A 14,838-nucleotide genomic window follows, 5' to 3' on the forward strand; every position below is an offset into this window, starting at 1 on the left:
AGAAGATTGCACAACCCTTTTCTAGAATTCTTAACTCTAAAGCCAGAACCACGTGGCTGAAGCTGCCAAGTTCTATTGTTTGATGGGGCTGGAACTTGGCCCACCTTGTTCAACGATATTTATGCCAGCTTTCTGTTGTTGATGGCTTCCTTCACTCTTAAGCTGTTCTGTATTCCTTTTCATAAACTGGACGCTTAGCTGAGTGAGGTCTCACCCTGAAGTCAGCACTTCCTTTATTCTATTTGACAGAAGACTTTTCTTTACACTTTTTTTTTTTTTTTTTGGAGCTGGGGACCAAACCCAGGGCCTTGCGCTTCCTAGGTAAGCGCTCTACCACTGAGCTAAATCCCCAGCCCCTTTCTTTACACTTTTTATCTCAAGCACTGCACTTAGTTGGCTCCATTACACTCCTAGTGCACCATCATGTGGGGAGCGTGGCAGCAGGCAGGCAGGCACGGTGCTGCAGTAGCCGAGTGCTTACATCTGATCCACAGGTACAAGTTGAGAGCCAAATTCTGACCAGCAAGCTGAGAGACACTGGGCCTCGCACAGGCTTTTGAAACCTCAAAGCCAACTCCCAGTGACAGACTTCTTCCAACAAGGCCACACCCACTCCAACAAGGCCACACCCACCCCAACAAGGCCACACCCACTCCAACAAGGCCACACCTACTCTAACAAGGCCACACCTACTCTAACAAGGCCACCCCCACCCCAAAGGCCACACACACTCTAACAAGGCCACATCTCCTAACCCTTTCAACTAGTTCCATAACCTGGTGCCTAAGCCTTCAAATGTAGGAGCCTATGGGGAACATTCTTACTCAAACAACAGTGGAAACCGAAAGCCAAAGAAATGTTTCCACCTTTCGAGTTGATTGTATGAGGGGCATTTTGCTGCAGGTATGAAACGCTGACTAAGACGCGTGGCCTGGGAAGTGGAAAGGGGCTGAGAACTGGGTCAGATAAAGAGTCCCGTAAGTTTCATGGTTTTCCTTCATCACGGTGCCCAGGAATCTCATGACCATGATGTTATAACAAGTCACTAGAGGCAGATTCAGATGGATCATGGAGAAAGAAGCCGAAATAATTTTCAAACAGTTAAAAACAGGGCTCTCATACGCAAGTACAAATGTGCCAAATGTTTAACTGTTAACTTTTCGTAGGGAAACTAAACAAATGTCTACTCACTCCAGATAGGGCCCCAACATCAGAGCCAAGTAACACTTGCAGCCGCGGGGTAGGGGAGGAGCAAGGAGTAGTAATGTTGGACTCACAGTGTGGGGTCCTGTGATCCTTCCCCTCTCTCCTTCTATTAGGGAGGGCCACCAGCTCCATTACCATCTCCACAGGCCTAGTTATCACTACACTGTTTAGCTCGACTAGTTGCCATGGCTACAGGGCCAATGCCTAATCCAAGATGGTAGTCGTGCTATGCCCAGAGGAAAAAGGCCTACTATATAGCATTAATACATTTATAACTTTCAAATTCAGTATGGGTGCTGAGAAAAAGACATTTAGCTGCCACAACCCCAAGAGCAATGGGGTCTCTCAGAGGTCTCTCAGTGGTCTCTCAGGGGTCTCTCAATGTTCTCTCAGAGGTCTCTCAGTGGTCTCTCACTGATCTCTCAGTGGTCTCTCAATGTTCTCTCAATGGTCTCTCAGGGGTCTCTCAGTGGTCTCTCACTGATCTCTCAGGGGTCTCTCAATGTTCTCTCAATGTTCTCTCAGAGGTCTCTCAGTGGTCTCTCACTGATCTCTCAGGGGTCTCTCAATGTTCTCTCAATGTTCTCTCAGAGGTCTCTCAGTGGTCTCTCACTGATCTCTCAGTGGTCTCTCACTGATCTCTCAGTGGTCTCTCAATGTTCTCTCAATGGTCTCTCAGGGGTCTCTCAGGGGTCTCTCACTGATCTCTCAGTGGTCTCTCAGGGGTCTCTTAGTGGTATCTCAGGGGTCTCTCAGTGGTCTCTCACTGGTCTCTCAGAGGTCTCTCAAGGGTCTCTCAGAGGTCTCTCAGTGGTCTCTCACTGGTCTCTCAGAGGTCTCTCAGGGGTCTCTTAGTGGTATCTCAGGGGTCTCTCAGTGGTCTCTCACTGGTCTCTCAGAGGTCTCTCAAGGGTCTCTCAGAGGTCTCTCAGTGGTCTCTCAGAGGTCTCTCAGTGGTCTCTCAGAGGTCTCTCAAGGGTCTCTCAGGGGTCTCTCAGTGGTCTCTCACTGGTCTCTCAGAGGTCTCTCAGTGGTCTCTCAGGGGTCTCTCAGTGTCTGAAAGTGCCTGGGGATGAGCCAGAACAAGCCTTCTTCACGAGCTGGTGTGTCTTGCATATTCATTACAGATGTAGAATACTGGTACAGAGAAGTGACCACTTAGACTAAACCTGACTAAGTCACATGGTGTGGGACTTCCCACCAGCACCCCTAAATTTAGAAAAGCTGAAGCGCCCTCATTTGTTCGGCATGTCTTCTGAAGGCTCCTTTTCGCTCAGGTCCCCCCACATCCAACATGGTGGCCATCTCTCTTCTTTTACTTTAAGCTTCCTTTTGTGAAGGAGCTTCTCCCTGTGTCTCAAAGGGGAGCTCCTCTTCCCTTGAAGGCCCTGCCGCTGTCTCCGATATGATGCATGTGTCTCTCTCCTAAGGCTCTCCCACCTCAAGGCCCCACCATGTTCCCTTTCTGGGGTCAGGAGACACTCTCCTATTGAAGCTCAATTCTAGAGGGTCATTTTGTATCGGCTCCTTCCCCCCTCTCGCAGTTGATTTCTAATATAATTAGCATCACGGCAAAGAATTCAGGCATATTTTATCTATTGCCCTGATACTTTGTGAAAGGCTGAGCTTAAAGGTGATGCGTTAGTTTATCTGGGGAATTCAGGACAGTGTAGCACTTAGGCAGCAGAGTATTACCGGCTTCTCCCAGCCAAATGTATACTGAGAGCCAGGATGACAGAGGAACGGGGTGGAAAAATGTAGAAGAAAATTTGCAGTTAGGCCCTGCAACAGGGTGGGTTTAGAGAGGCCACCAAAAGTGTAGTCGCTGAAGAGATTCACATTGTTAAAAAGCTAAGTCTGTTTCACTGGGACAAAAGGAAAAGACCTGAGGCTATCCCAGAGATTGGCCAGACCTGCTCAGGGCAGGCCCAGAGATGTAGAAACACAAACTTGGTTCAGACTCTCTGGGGATGAGTCTTTTGACCCAGAGCCACAGAAAGCCCTGCTTACCCAGGACTGCCTTTGGCTATGTGCAGTTGGCAAGGCCCCCAGGTCCTGTTGCGAGGCAGCCTGCCTACTGCCGGATCTCTGTGTGGTCCGCCAGGGCTGTTCCCAACATCCGGCTGCAGACGTCCAGTCACTGAGGCTTCCACTGCAGTCTGAAGGGCACCTGGAGGAGGTTAGAGATGCCGGGAATGTGGAATGTCTACCGAGGAAAGAAACAGGCAGTGAGGAGAGCCAGCCCAAGAGAATGCCATGTGGGCTACAGCCTTGAGACCACCCAACCCACTGGAGCCTGACTCCTGCCACCACATGGCCTAGATGCTGGACCTGGAGCTAGATTTAGGACTGCGCGTTTTCCCTCTGGTTTCAGTTCTGTGTCTGTCCCATCTCCTCCTTGCTATTTCCCTGTTCTCCATTCCGGAAAGGAATATCTTGGGAATATGTAAATTCTATTTTTATTTATTTTTATAGAGAAGATTTTAGATTTGAAATTTTTGGTTTTGAAATTTATTTTATTTTTTTTTTTTTTTCGGAGCTGGGGACCGAACCCAGGGCCTTGCGCTTCCTAGGTAAGCGCTCTACCACTGAGCTAAATCCCCAGCCCCGAAATTTATTTTTTTAAGTATGTATGTGTATGTGTAAGTATGAGTGTGTGTATGTGAGTGTGTGTGAGTGTGAGAGTATGAGTGTGTGTGAGTTGAGTGTGTAAATGTGTGTGTATGTGTGAGTGTGGAGCATGTGTGTGTGAGAGTGTGTATGAGTGTGTGTGTATGTGTGAGTGTGAGAGTATGAGTGTGTGCGTGAGTGTGTGTGTGTGAGTGTGTGTGTGTGTGTGTGTGTGTGTGTGTGTGTCTCACAGAGGTCTAAGGTGTTGGATTCCCTGGAGCTACAGTCCAGGTTGTTGTGCTGGGAACTGAACTCGGGTCCTCTGGAAGACTAATCCTTGTGTCCTTGTGTTAGCTGTCTGTTTGTCAGGCTTGTTCTTTCACACACTGTCTGAACAACAGATTCTCCTCTAAAGGCTCCCATGTTAAAGGCCTAACGTTCAGCACCACACTATTGGGAGGTGGGGGAGCCTCTCAGTGTGTGAGAGTCTTGAGGGTGTGTCCCGGGAGGGGGATTGTGGGACCCTGGTCCCCTTGCTTTCCTCTGAGGTAACTGGCTTTGCTCTGTCTATTCCAGGCTCCCCAGCACGATGTGCTGCCTCACACAGCCCAACAAGTGGGCCAGTTAACCACAAACCAACCCCTCCAAAGTCATGAGTCCGAATGAAACTTCTCTCCGTATAAGTTGACTTATCGTGGGCATTTGTTGTACTGCACAGAAGCCCGGTGACCATGGTGGGTTTCTTGCCTTTTCCCTTTGCCAGCCTTTGACGGTACAACAGTGCAGGAAAGAGGCTAGAAAAAACCTGAATTTAGGCAGTGGCTTTACTTTCTATTACTAGGTTTCCATTCAGAACCTCTCTCGTGATCTTACTTATCCATCCTCTTATGGTATAAGCTCATTAGGAATAAAATAAGCACCAATTAATCTTAGTCTCTTGATGTATGTGTTGTGTGCACACGTGTGTGTGTGTGTGCATGTTTGCATTTGTGTGGGTGCATGTTACTTGTGGGTGCATGTGTATATGTGGGAGTACTTGTGGGTGCATGTATATGTATGGGCAAATGTTATGTGTGGTGCATGTTTGTATTTGTGTGGGTGCATGTGTATGATATGTGTGGGTACATATGTATGTGTGGGTGCATGTGTACATGTGCCTGCATGTGTACGTTTGGGTATATGTGTATGTGTGTGTGTGCATGTATATGTGTGGGTGCATATGTATGTGTGGGTGTATTGTGGGTGCATGTGTATGTGTGAGTGTATTGTTGGTACATGTTTGTGTGTGTGTGCATATGTATGTGTGTGTGCATGTGTATGTGTGGGTACATGTTTGCATTTGTGTGGGTACATGTGTATGTGTGAGTACATGTTTGCATTTGTGTGGGTGCATGTGTAAGATATGTGTGGGTACATGTGTATGTGTGGGTACATGTGTATGTGTGGGTGCATGTGTACGTGTGGGTATATGTTATGTGTGGGTGCATGTGTACATAAGGCCTGAGATGACGTGAGGTGTTTTCTGATGGTTTTCCTCTTCATATATGAAGCCTAGAGCTCTCAGCTTTGGCTGGTCTGGTTTTCTCTGGGTATTTTCTGTCCCTTTCAGGTAGGCTGCTGGCCCACACGACTTCTGAGAGTCTGAACTCTGGTCCTCACATTTTTACAGTGTTGGCTAGTTTTTGTCAACTTGATGCAAACTGAAGTCATCCAGGGAGAAAGAAACTTCAGTTGAGGAAATGCCTTCATTGATTGGGCTGTGGGCCTGTCTGTGGGAGGGTCCAGTACACTGTGGGCAGGGCTGGTGGTCCTCTGAGCAAACCATGGGAAGGTGCCAGTAAGCAGCTTCCTGCCATGGGTACTACTTCAGTTCCTGCCGAAACTTTCCATCCTCCATGATCTGCCATGTGGAAGTGTAAGCCAAACCGACCCTTCTCTCCTCAACGCTGCTTCAGGTAATGGTGTTTTACCACAGCAACAGAAGCCAAACTAGGTCACACACCAAGTGTTTTCCCTTCTCCAGAGTCCCTCAGAGGGCTGGCCCTCCTACATCAATCACCAACCAAGAAGATGCCTCACAGGCTTACCTGAGTGCTGATCTTACCAAGGCACTTTCCCAATTGAAGTTCACTCTTCTTAGGTGACTCCAGCTTGGGTCAAATTGGCAAGAACCAACCTGCACAACTCCTGACTGAATCCTTGCTGGGCACTACATCTGCGATTTAAACACTCTCTGGGCGCCTCCACAACCATCCTGAGTGGCCAGTTTCAACTAGACTCACAGCTTCCGTGTCCTTCCCAATGCTCTCCCTTCCCGGTGTCCCTGTCCCTAACCATGGCACTGTCATCTGCCTGGTTACCTAAATCTGATCAGTGACTCATGCTACAGGCCAAAATACCCACCGAGTCTCATTTTTCCTGGATCATGTTTCTTTAATCAAACCTTTCTCTTTCCCCCCAGACATAGCTCAGTGTCTTTTACACCATTTCTGTCTTCTACTGTAATGGCAGACACTCAGTTCTAGGGTGCAGGGCCTGTTCTGTATTGTTGCTAGAGCTCTCTACCTAAAATGCTCACTTGCTTGTATCATTATCCCCTTAACTCTGTTAATTGTTCTTGTCGCTCATGGGCTGAAATGAAAGCATTTAGAGAGAAAGTCCTAGGCAGGGGATCCGGCTTTAGCTCCATCCCTGTGGTCCACAGTAACACAAGTTTCAAGCAACGAGAGTGCACAGATGCAGCCATAACACAAGACCAGAATCCTCCCTTCTAGTTGCCGCTGCTACTCACTCCTTGGATGCTGTCAACTGCCAAGGAATTCCTGCTCCTCCTGTAAGACCTGTAAGATCCGCCTCCTCCTGGGAGAGGTTTCTGACTCACCTCTAAGCCCTTCAGACAGTTTCATTTCAATGCCCCCTCAATACCACTGCAGCAGCTCCTGTAAGCTTGATTTAGCCCTGCTACACATGTCGTTTTGTTCTTTTCAAATCACCTGCTTTACTTTTGTGTGTGTATCGAGGCATACATGTGGAGGGCAAAGGTAACCTGGGAAGTCTCTTTCTTCTACTCTGTGGGTCCTAGGGGTTGAACTCAAGTCAGGCTTGACGGTAAGACTCTTTGCCTGCCACGGGGGTGTCTTAGTCACTGTTCTACAGCTGTGAGGAGACACCGTGACCAGGGCAACATGTAAAAGAGAGTGTTTAACTGGGGGCTTGCTTACAGTTTCAGAGTGTTAGGTCACGCATCATGGCAGGAGGCAGACAGGAGTGGTGTTAGAGCTGAGAGCTTTACACCCTAATCCACAGGCAGAGAGATGGAGAGATGGTGACAGGCAGACAGACAGACAGACAGAGACACTGGGCCTGGCATGGGCTTTCAAAACCTCAAAGCCAACCCCGCAGCGACACCCCCTCCAACAAGGCCAAGCGTCCTAACCCTTCTATAAGCAGTGCACTAACTCGGGACTAGACACAGAAATCTATGAGCCTATGGCAGCATCCTCACTCAGACCACTCCCTGAGGACAACCTCCATAGTCTCAGGCCTTTGAACACTTGGTCCCCTGTTGGGGCACTGTTTGGAGAGGTTTCAGAGTGCCTTGGTGCAATATCACTGGAGGTGGGCTCTGAGAAGGTAAAGACTCCCACAGTTCCCGGTTCACTCTCAGCCTGTGCTCACTCTTAGCGTCCAGGTCCAGCCTGTGTGATGCCTTCCCTGGCTACCATGGAGTCCAGCCCCCTGGAACCATAATCACAAATGACCTCTTCCACCAGTTGCCTTGGTCGTGGCATCTACCACAGCAACACCTGTTGAGCCATCTTGTTGGGCGGCCCTACAATGTTATTGTTATGTCCTATTCTTGAGCACAATAGATTTTGGCCTCCTGCTTTATTCCAGTGTCTATTGAAATAACTTATTAATAGCCTTTCTCGTGACTTGTTATTATAGTACATCTACCAGTGATGAGAACCAGGAGAATCTCTCTGTCTGCCTGTCTGTCTGTCTGTCTCTCTCTGGGGTGTCTCTAGACTGACAGAGTGCTTGCTTGCTTAGCATGCACCAGGCCCTGGGTTTGATCTCCAGCACCACAAACACGGGGTGTGGTGGTACACGCTGGTATTTTCAGCAGGGAGGCAAGAGGATCAGAATTTTAAGGTCCTTCTCTGGTACAACACAAGTGTGCTTCCAAGTGTGTTGGAGACTAGCCTGAGCTACATGAGGCTTGTCTCACAAAAGAAAAATACCTACATACAAATATATACAATATATAAATATATTATAATATATTACACATCATATATTTATCATATAATATACAATATTGTATAACATATTACAACATATCATAATATTATGTATTATAATATATAAAATGCTACACATTATATATTACATATCACATATAATATATTAACAAAATATACATTACAATATGTTATATTAAGTAATATATGGTATAATTATATACCTATATAATGTATTATATATAGAAAATATAATCATAATTTAGTAGGGCATGTTCAAGTGTATGTATTAGGTAGGGCTTTTACAGTGATAAAACTATGCCTAGATCCGAGCAGTACACAGTTGCCACTAATCAGTTTTTACACTTAAATCAAGGGACATTGGAAAATCAGTTCTATCATCGTATCAAGGGTTCGGCTGCTACCTGTGGCTAGTGGCTCCCTATTAACTAAGACACAGACTATATTCATCGCCACAGGAAGTTCTGTTCCGGTAGACAGTTGAGAATTAAAATCAATCAATCAATCAAGCCTGGAAGCCACAAGTTCCAAAACCACAACTGCCAACAGATGTTATCCACTCTCCAGAGAAGATGGAGAAAGACTTACTAACCCAGAGCCAGTGAACACCTGCCCAAACCATCAACTACTGGGTTTTTCTGGGAGCTTACCGGACATCATCTCCCTGACAGGCACAGCACCAGAACAAACTCCACAGGTTCCTGGAAGGCGGGGAACCACAGGGTGCAGGGCGTGCAGGACCGAGGCCGGGGATGCCCCGGAGTCGCTGCAGCTCGGCGGACGTCCAGGTCGGGCGCGCTCACAGTCGCGCGCCTCCGGAGGCAGGTGGGCGGGGCCGTGACGCACGCACCTCGTGACCCAACTCGGGGCCTGCGCCGGCCGAAGCCGGAAGCGGCTGCTGTCGGAAGCACCGGGCGAGCGATCTGGCTGCGGGCCGGCCCCGGGGATGGCTGGGGACGCGGAGCTGGCGCGGCGCGGTGGGTGGCCGTGGCGGTGGCTGCCGGCGTTGCTGCTGCTGCAACTGCTGCGGTGGAGGTGCGCCCTGGGCGCGCTCCCCTTCACCAGCAGTCGGCACCCAGGCTTTGCGGACCTGCTGTCGGAGCAGCAGCTGCTGGAGGTGCAGGACTTGACCCTGTCTCTGCTGCAGGGCGGAGGTCTGGGGCCGCTGTCACTGCTACCTCCCGACCTGCCGGATCTGGAGCCTGAATGCCGGGAGCTGCTGATGGACTTCGCCAATAGCAGCGCCGAGCTGACCGCCTGTATGGTGCGCAGCGCTCGGCCCGTGCGCCTCTGCCAGACCTGCTACCCGCTCTTCCAACAGGTCGCAATCAAGATGGACAACATCAGCCGAAACGTCGGGGTGGGTAGAGGAGCAGACTGTGGCGTGGGAGCTGGGAAAGTAAGAAAAAGGGACTGGGCGGTCTGTGGAGTTGGGGTATCAGAAACATGCGAGCGGCATCGGGGCTTAAGGCTTCGAACGCTGCCTCCCTGGATGCTGTAAGCCGGCATCTTCTTGGGACAGGTTTGCTGGAACATTGCTGCGAACATACCCAGAGCCACCAGTTTCTAGCAGTGTGACCTTGCTTTTTTGTTTTTTGTTTTTTTTTTTTTTCACACTATGGGTTTCCTCCTCTATAAAATGAAAATATTCCAGTTGTTTCATGTTGCGTTATGGGGATTTGCCACAGTAAGGCAATCTGAAGCCTGCTGGCCAGGAGTCCGGTTTCATTCTGTTTATCAGCTTGTACTCTGGGCAAGTTAGTGACACTCTCTGCTTGTTTTCTCATCCGTAAAGCGGGGATAAAGAGAGATCGCACAAAACTGACACACAGGAATAGCTCGTGGTCGGTGGGAGTTGAAATTTTAGGACGGTCTGCCTTCTCGGTAACTCAAGAGCTTTCTTGGTCGCTTGGAAGGTAATGCGAAAGACTTAATGACGGCGAACAAAAAGAGGAAGACACCGTCTTTGCGTCTTTGTCTCTAAGCACTGTGTAAACTAGGAAAGGATTAGAGTGTTGGCCACTGTGAGAGTCACAGGATTGCCTGGTAAAGGAAAAACAAGGACACTGGGATTGGGGATGGAACCGGTCCTTTAAACTGAGGGGCCAAGTAGTCCCATGAAAACTGTAGTTTATAAGTGGTTACAGCTTTATAAGTTGTAATGGACTGGACTAAATAGAAATGTAGCTATAGATGTTCTTTAATCTAGCCTAGTGTCACTAAACTTTTTTTTTTTTTGTAAATGGGGTGGTTCATTTTCATTAAGGAAAACCAGAGTCACTCTGTGCAAAGAGCTGAATTTCCAGACAGTTTAAATAGGCGTGCACGCAGTATTTTCCTGATTTGCTCCTTTCTCTATGACATTTAAGTTCCTGCCCTGTGGAGCCTTATATTTGATTTTGAGCATATACACTAAATAAGCTGTTTTTAGGGAGCCTTTTCATTCTATTTTAATTTAATTATTGTATTTTATTTGTGAGGAAGTTTCTTGTCTCCCTGACTGGCCTTGAACTCACCATGTAGCAGAGGATCACATGATCCTCTTGCTTTCCCCTCGAAGGTGCCTAGATTACAGACCTGTGGCACCAAGTCTGCTGGGAAAGAAACCCAAGGCTTGTCCATGATAGGCCAGCTTTCTACTAATAGAGTCCCAACCCTGTTTTTATTTTTAAATTATTAAGAAAGTAACCAAGTAACAGGCTGGCATCTGCTCAAATAGTTGTGGTTTGTCCTTTCCTCCAAGTTCCTCTCCGCACCTCTATTGCCACCTCCAACTATCTATGACACTCCCTCCTCTGTTGTCCCCTCCCACCATCTATGACCCCCTGCCCCCTGTTATTCCCTCCCACATCTATGACCCCCCTCTCTTGTCCCCTCCTACCATCTATGATGCCCCCTCTGTTGTCCCCTCCCACCACTATGATGCCCACCCTCTCTGTTGTGCCCTCCCATCATCTATGAACCCCCTCTGTTGTCCTCTCCCACGATCTATGACCCCCCTGTGCCCTGTTATCCCCTCCCACCATCTCATGACCCCCCTGTTGTCTCCTTCCACCATCTATGACCCCACCTATGTTGTACTCTCCCACCATCTATGACCCTTCCCCCCTCTTGTCCCTTCCCACCACTATGACCTTTCCCCCATCTGTTGTCCCCTCCCATCATCTATGACCCTTCACCCCCCTCTGTTGTCCCCTCCCATCATCTATGACCCTTCACCCCCCCTCTGTTGTCCCCTCCCACCATCTATGAACACCCTCTGTTGTCCCCTCCCACCATCTATGACCCTTCCCCCCCTGTTGTCCCCTCCCATCATCTATGACTCCCTCCCTCTCTGTTATCCCCTCCTACCACCTATGACTCCCCTTCCCTCTCTGTTGTACCCTCTCACCATGTATGACCCTCCCCCCTTCCTGTCGCCTCCTACCATCTATGACCTTTCCCCCCTCTGTTGTCCCCTCCCATCATCTATGACCCTTCACCCCCCTCTGTTGTTCCCTCCCACCATCTATGACCCCTCCCTATCTGTTGTCCCCTCCCACCATCTATGACCACCCCTCTGCTGTACCCTCCCACCATCTATGATCCCCCTCTATTGTACCCTCTCACTATGACCGCCTCCCTCTCTTATCCCCTCCTACCATCTAACATCCCCTCTCTGTTGTCCCCTCCCACCACTATGACCCCTCTCTCCCTCTGTTGTCCACTCCCACATCTATGACCCCCTCCCTCTCTGTTGTACCCTCCCACAATCTAGGATCACCCTCTGTTGTCCCCTCTCACCATCTATGACCCCTCCCTCTCTGTTGACACCTCCCACCATCTATGGCCCCCTCTCTGTTGTATTATCCCACAATCTATGACCCTTCCCCCCCTTTTGTCCCCTCCCACCACTATGACCTTTCCTCCCTCTGTTGTCCCCTCCCATCATCTATGACCCCCTGTCCCCTGTTATCCTCACCCAACATCTATGACCCCCCTCTTTTGTCCCCACCCACCATCTGTGACCCCCTCCCTTTCTGTTATCCCCTCCACCACCTATGACACCCCCCTCCCTCTCTGTTGTACCCTCTTACCACTATGACCCCCTCCCCCTCTGTTGTCCCCTCCCACCATCTATGACCCTCCCCTCTTTTTGTCCCCTCCCAACATCTATGACCCTCACCCCTCTGCTGTCCCCTCCCACCATCTATGACCACTCCTCTGTTGTCCCCTCCCACAATCTATGACCCTCACCCCCTGTTGTCCCATCTCACCATCTATGACCCCCCCTGTAGTCCCCTCCCACCATCTATAACCCCCCTCTGTTGTCCCCTCCTACCACTATGACCCACTCCCCCTCTGTTGTCCCCTCCCATCATCTATGACCTTCCCCCCTCTGTTGTCCCCTCCCATCATCTATGACCCTTCACTCCCCTGTGTTGTCCCTCCTACCACTCTGACCCCCTCCCTCTCTGTTGTACCCTCCCATCATCTATGATCCCCCTCTCTTGTCCCCTCTATCTATGACCCCCTCCCTCTCTGTTGTCCTCTCCCACCATCTATGACCCTTCCTCCCCTCTTGTCCCTTCCCACCACTATGACCTTTCCTCCCTCTGTTGTCCCATCATCTATGACCCTTCACCCCCTCTGTTGTCCCCTCCCACCATCTATGACCCCCCTCTGTTGTCCCCTCCCACCATCTATGACCCCACCTCTGTTGTCCATTCCCACAATCTATGACCCCCCTCTGTTGTCCCCTCCCACCATCTATGACCCTTCACCCCCTCTGTTGTCCCCTCCCACCATCTATGACCCCTTCCCTCTCTGTTGTCCCCTCCCACCACTATGACCCCCTCCCTCTCTGTTGTCCCCTCCCACCACTATGACCACCCCTCTGTTGTCCCCTCCCACCATCTATGACCCCTTCTCTGTTGTACTCTCCCACCATCCTTCACCCTTGCCCCCTGTTGTCCCCTTCCACCATCTATGACCTTTCCCCCTTCTCTGGTCCCCCCCCATCATCTATGACCCTTCACCCCGCCTCTGTTTTCCCTTTCCACCATATGATCCCCTCCCTCTCTGTTGCACCTCCTACCATCTATGACCCCTCCCTCTCTATTATCCCCTCCCACCCCTTTCACTATCCCCCTCTCTGTTGTACCCTCTTACCACTTTGACCCCCTCCCCCTCTGTTGTCCCCTCCCACCATCTGTGACCCCCCTCTGTTGTACCCTCCCATGATCTATGACCCCCTCCCTCTCTACTATCCCCTCCCACCATCTATGACCCTTCACCCCCCTCTGTTTTCCCCTCCCACTACTATGACCCCCTCCCCTCAATTGTCCCCTCCCACCATCTATGACTCCCTCCCTCTCTGTTATCCCTTCCCACTACCTATGACTCCCCTTCCCTCTCTGTTGTACCCTCTCACCACTATCACCACCTCCCCCTCTGTTGTCCCCTCCCATCATCTATGACCTTCCCCTCTTCTTGTCCCCTCCCACCATCTATGACCTTTCCCCTCTCTGTTGTCCCCTCCCACCATCTATGACCCCCTCTCTGTTTTTCCCTCCCACCATCTATGATCCCCCTCTGTTGTCCCTTCTCCCCATCTATGACCCCCTCCCTCTCTGTTATCCCTTCCCACCATTTGTGACCCCCTCTCTGTTGTCCTCTCCCACCATCTATGACCCTTCCCCCCCTTTTGTCCCCTCTAACCACTATGACCTCTCCCCCCTCTGTGGTCCCCTCCCACCACTATGACCCCCTCCCTCTCTGTTGTCCCCTCCCACCACTATGACCCCCTCCCTCTCTGTTGTCCCCTCCCACCCTCTGTGACCCCCACCCCCAGTGTTACCCTTGTACTCTCACATCATATGTGGTCAGTTACCCTACCCCTTCCCTTTAGCTTCTTTTTGTACCCCATATTATGGGCTCCTTCCTGATTCCTGATTTCCTGGCCTCTGGTCAACACTCCCTCCACGCTAACACACAGATGTAAACATGAAAGGCTAGGTATGCATGGGAGAGAACATGTGTCATTTCACTTTAATACCTGATTTTTCAGTTCCATCAATTTTTCTGCAAATTTCATAATTTCCAGCTGCCTTTTCTTTAAAAAAAAAAAAACTTAAATAACAAGGCTTCTCATGGGCGAAATGCCCATGCACAATGCTAACCTTGAGTGTTTGAGGCTGTGGATGTTTTCCTTATGTATGTAGATGCTGTGGAATTATGAGGCTTTAAAAAATAAAAAAGATCCCAGTGGGCTAGAGATGGCTCAGGGGTTAAGAGCAATGGCTGCTCCTGCAGAGGGCGCTGCTTCCATTCCCAGCACCCACGTGGTGGCTCACAACCGTCCAGGGCATCTGACGCCCTCTCCTGATCTCTGCAGGCACTGTATATACATAGTGAGCATGAATGCTTGCAGGCAAAACACTTATATACATCAAACAAAATAAACAAATCTGAAAAAATGAAAGTGAACCCCAAGCTCTAGTAATTAGAACCATGGGCATCAACCAATAGCCAGGCCCAGTAACCCCAGTTCAGGCCTACAACCCACAAGGTGGAAGGGAAGAACCTGCTCCCTTAAAGCTGCCCTCTGCGTACCAACTGTGTACCCTCCTGCCTACAAAGTCATGGATACTGTGTCACAGAAAGAACGGGTGGGGATGCTGAGCCGTGAACCCTGTCAGAGCAGACTGCACAGGAAGAGCAGGAAAGAGGGGAGACTGAGGACAAGGGCAGACAGGTTACGTGGGTCAGAAGCTGC

General features: G+C 49.9%; 1 protein-coding gene across 3 annotated transcripts in view; it reads left to right on the forward strand.

Moving 5' to 3' along the window:
- Ostm1 (osteoclastogenesis associated transmembrane protein 1) overlaps positions 1 to 14,838 on the forward strand; it is a 115,553-nt gene that overhangs the window by 72,669 nt on the left and 28,046 nt on the right. The window contains exon 1 of one of the 3 annotated variants that reach the window (XM_006256577.5): positions 8,935 to 9,480. The exons of 1 other annotated variant lie outside the window; for it this stretch is intronic. In XM_006256577.5, coding sequence (XP_006256639.1) covers positions 9,028 to 9,480 — 453 coding nt within the window. In that variant the 5' untranslated portion in view covers positions 8,935 to 9,027. Of the gene's footprint in view, positions 1 to 8,934; positions 9,481 to 14,838 lie in introns of those variants that run through there. One more of the 3 variants, NM_001029925.2, reaches the window with a different exon arrangement.

This window comes from Rattus norvegicus, chromosome 20, assembly GCF_036323735.1.
Source record: "Rattus norvegicus strain BN/NHsdMcwi chromosome 20, GRCr8, whole genome shotgun sequence".
Lineage (NCBI taxonomy): Eukaryota > Metazoa > Chordata > Mammalia > Rodentia > Muridae > Rattus > Rattus norvegicus.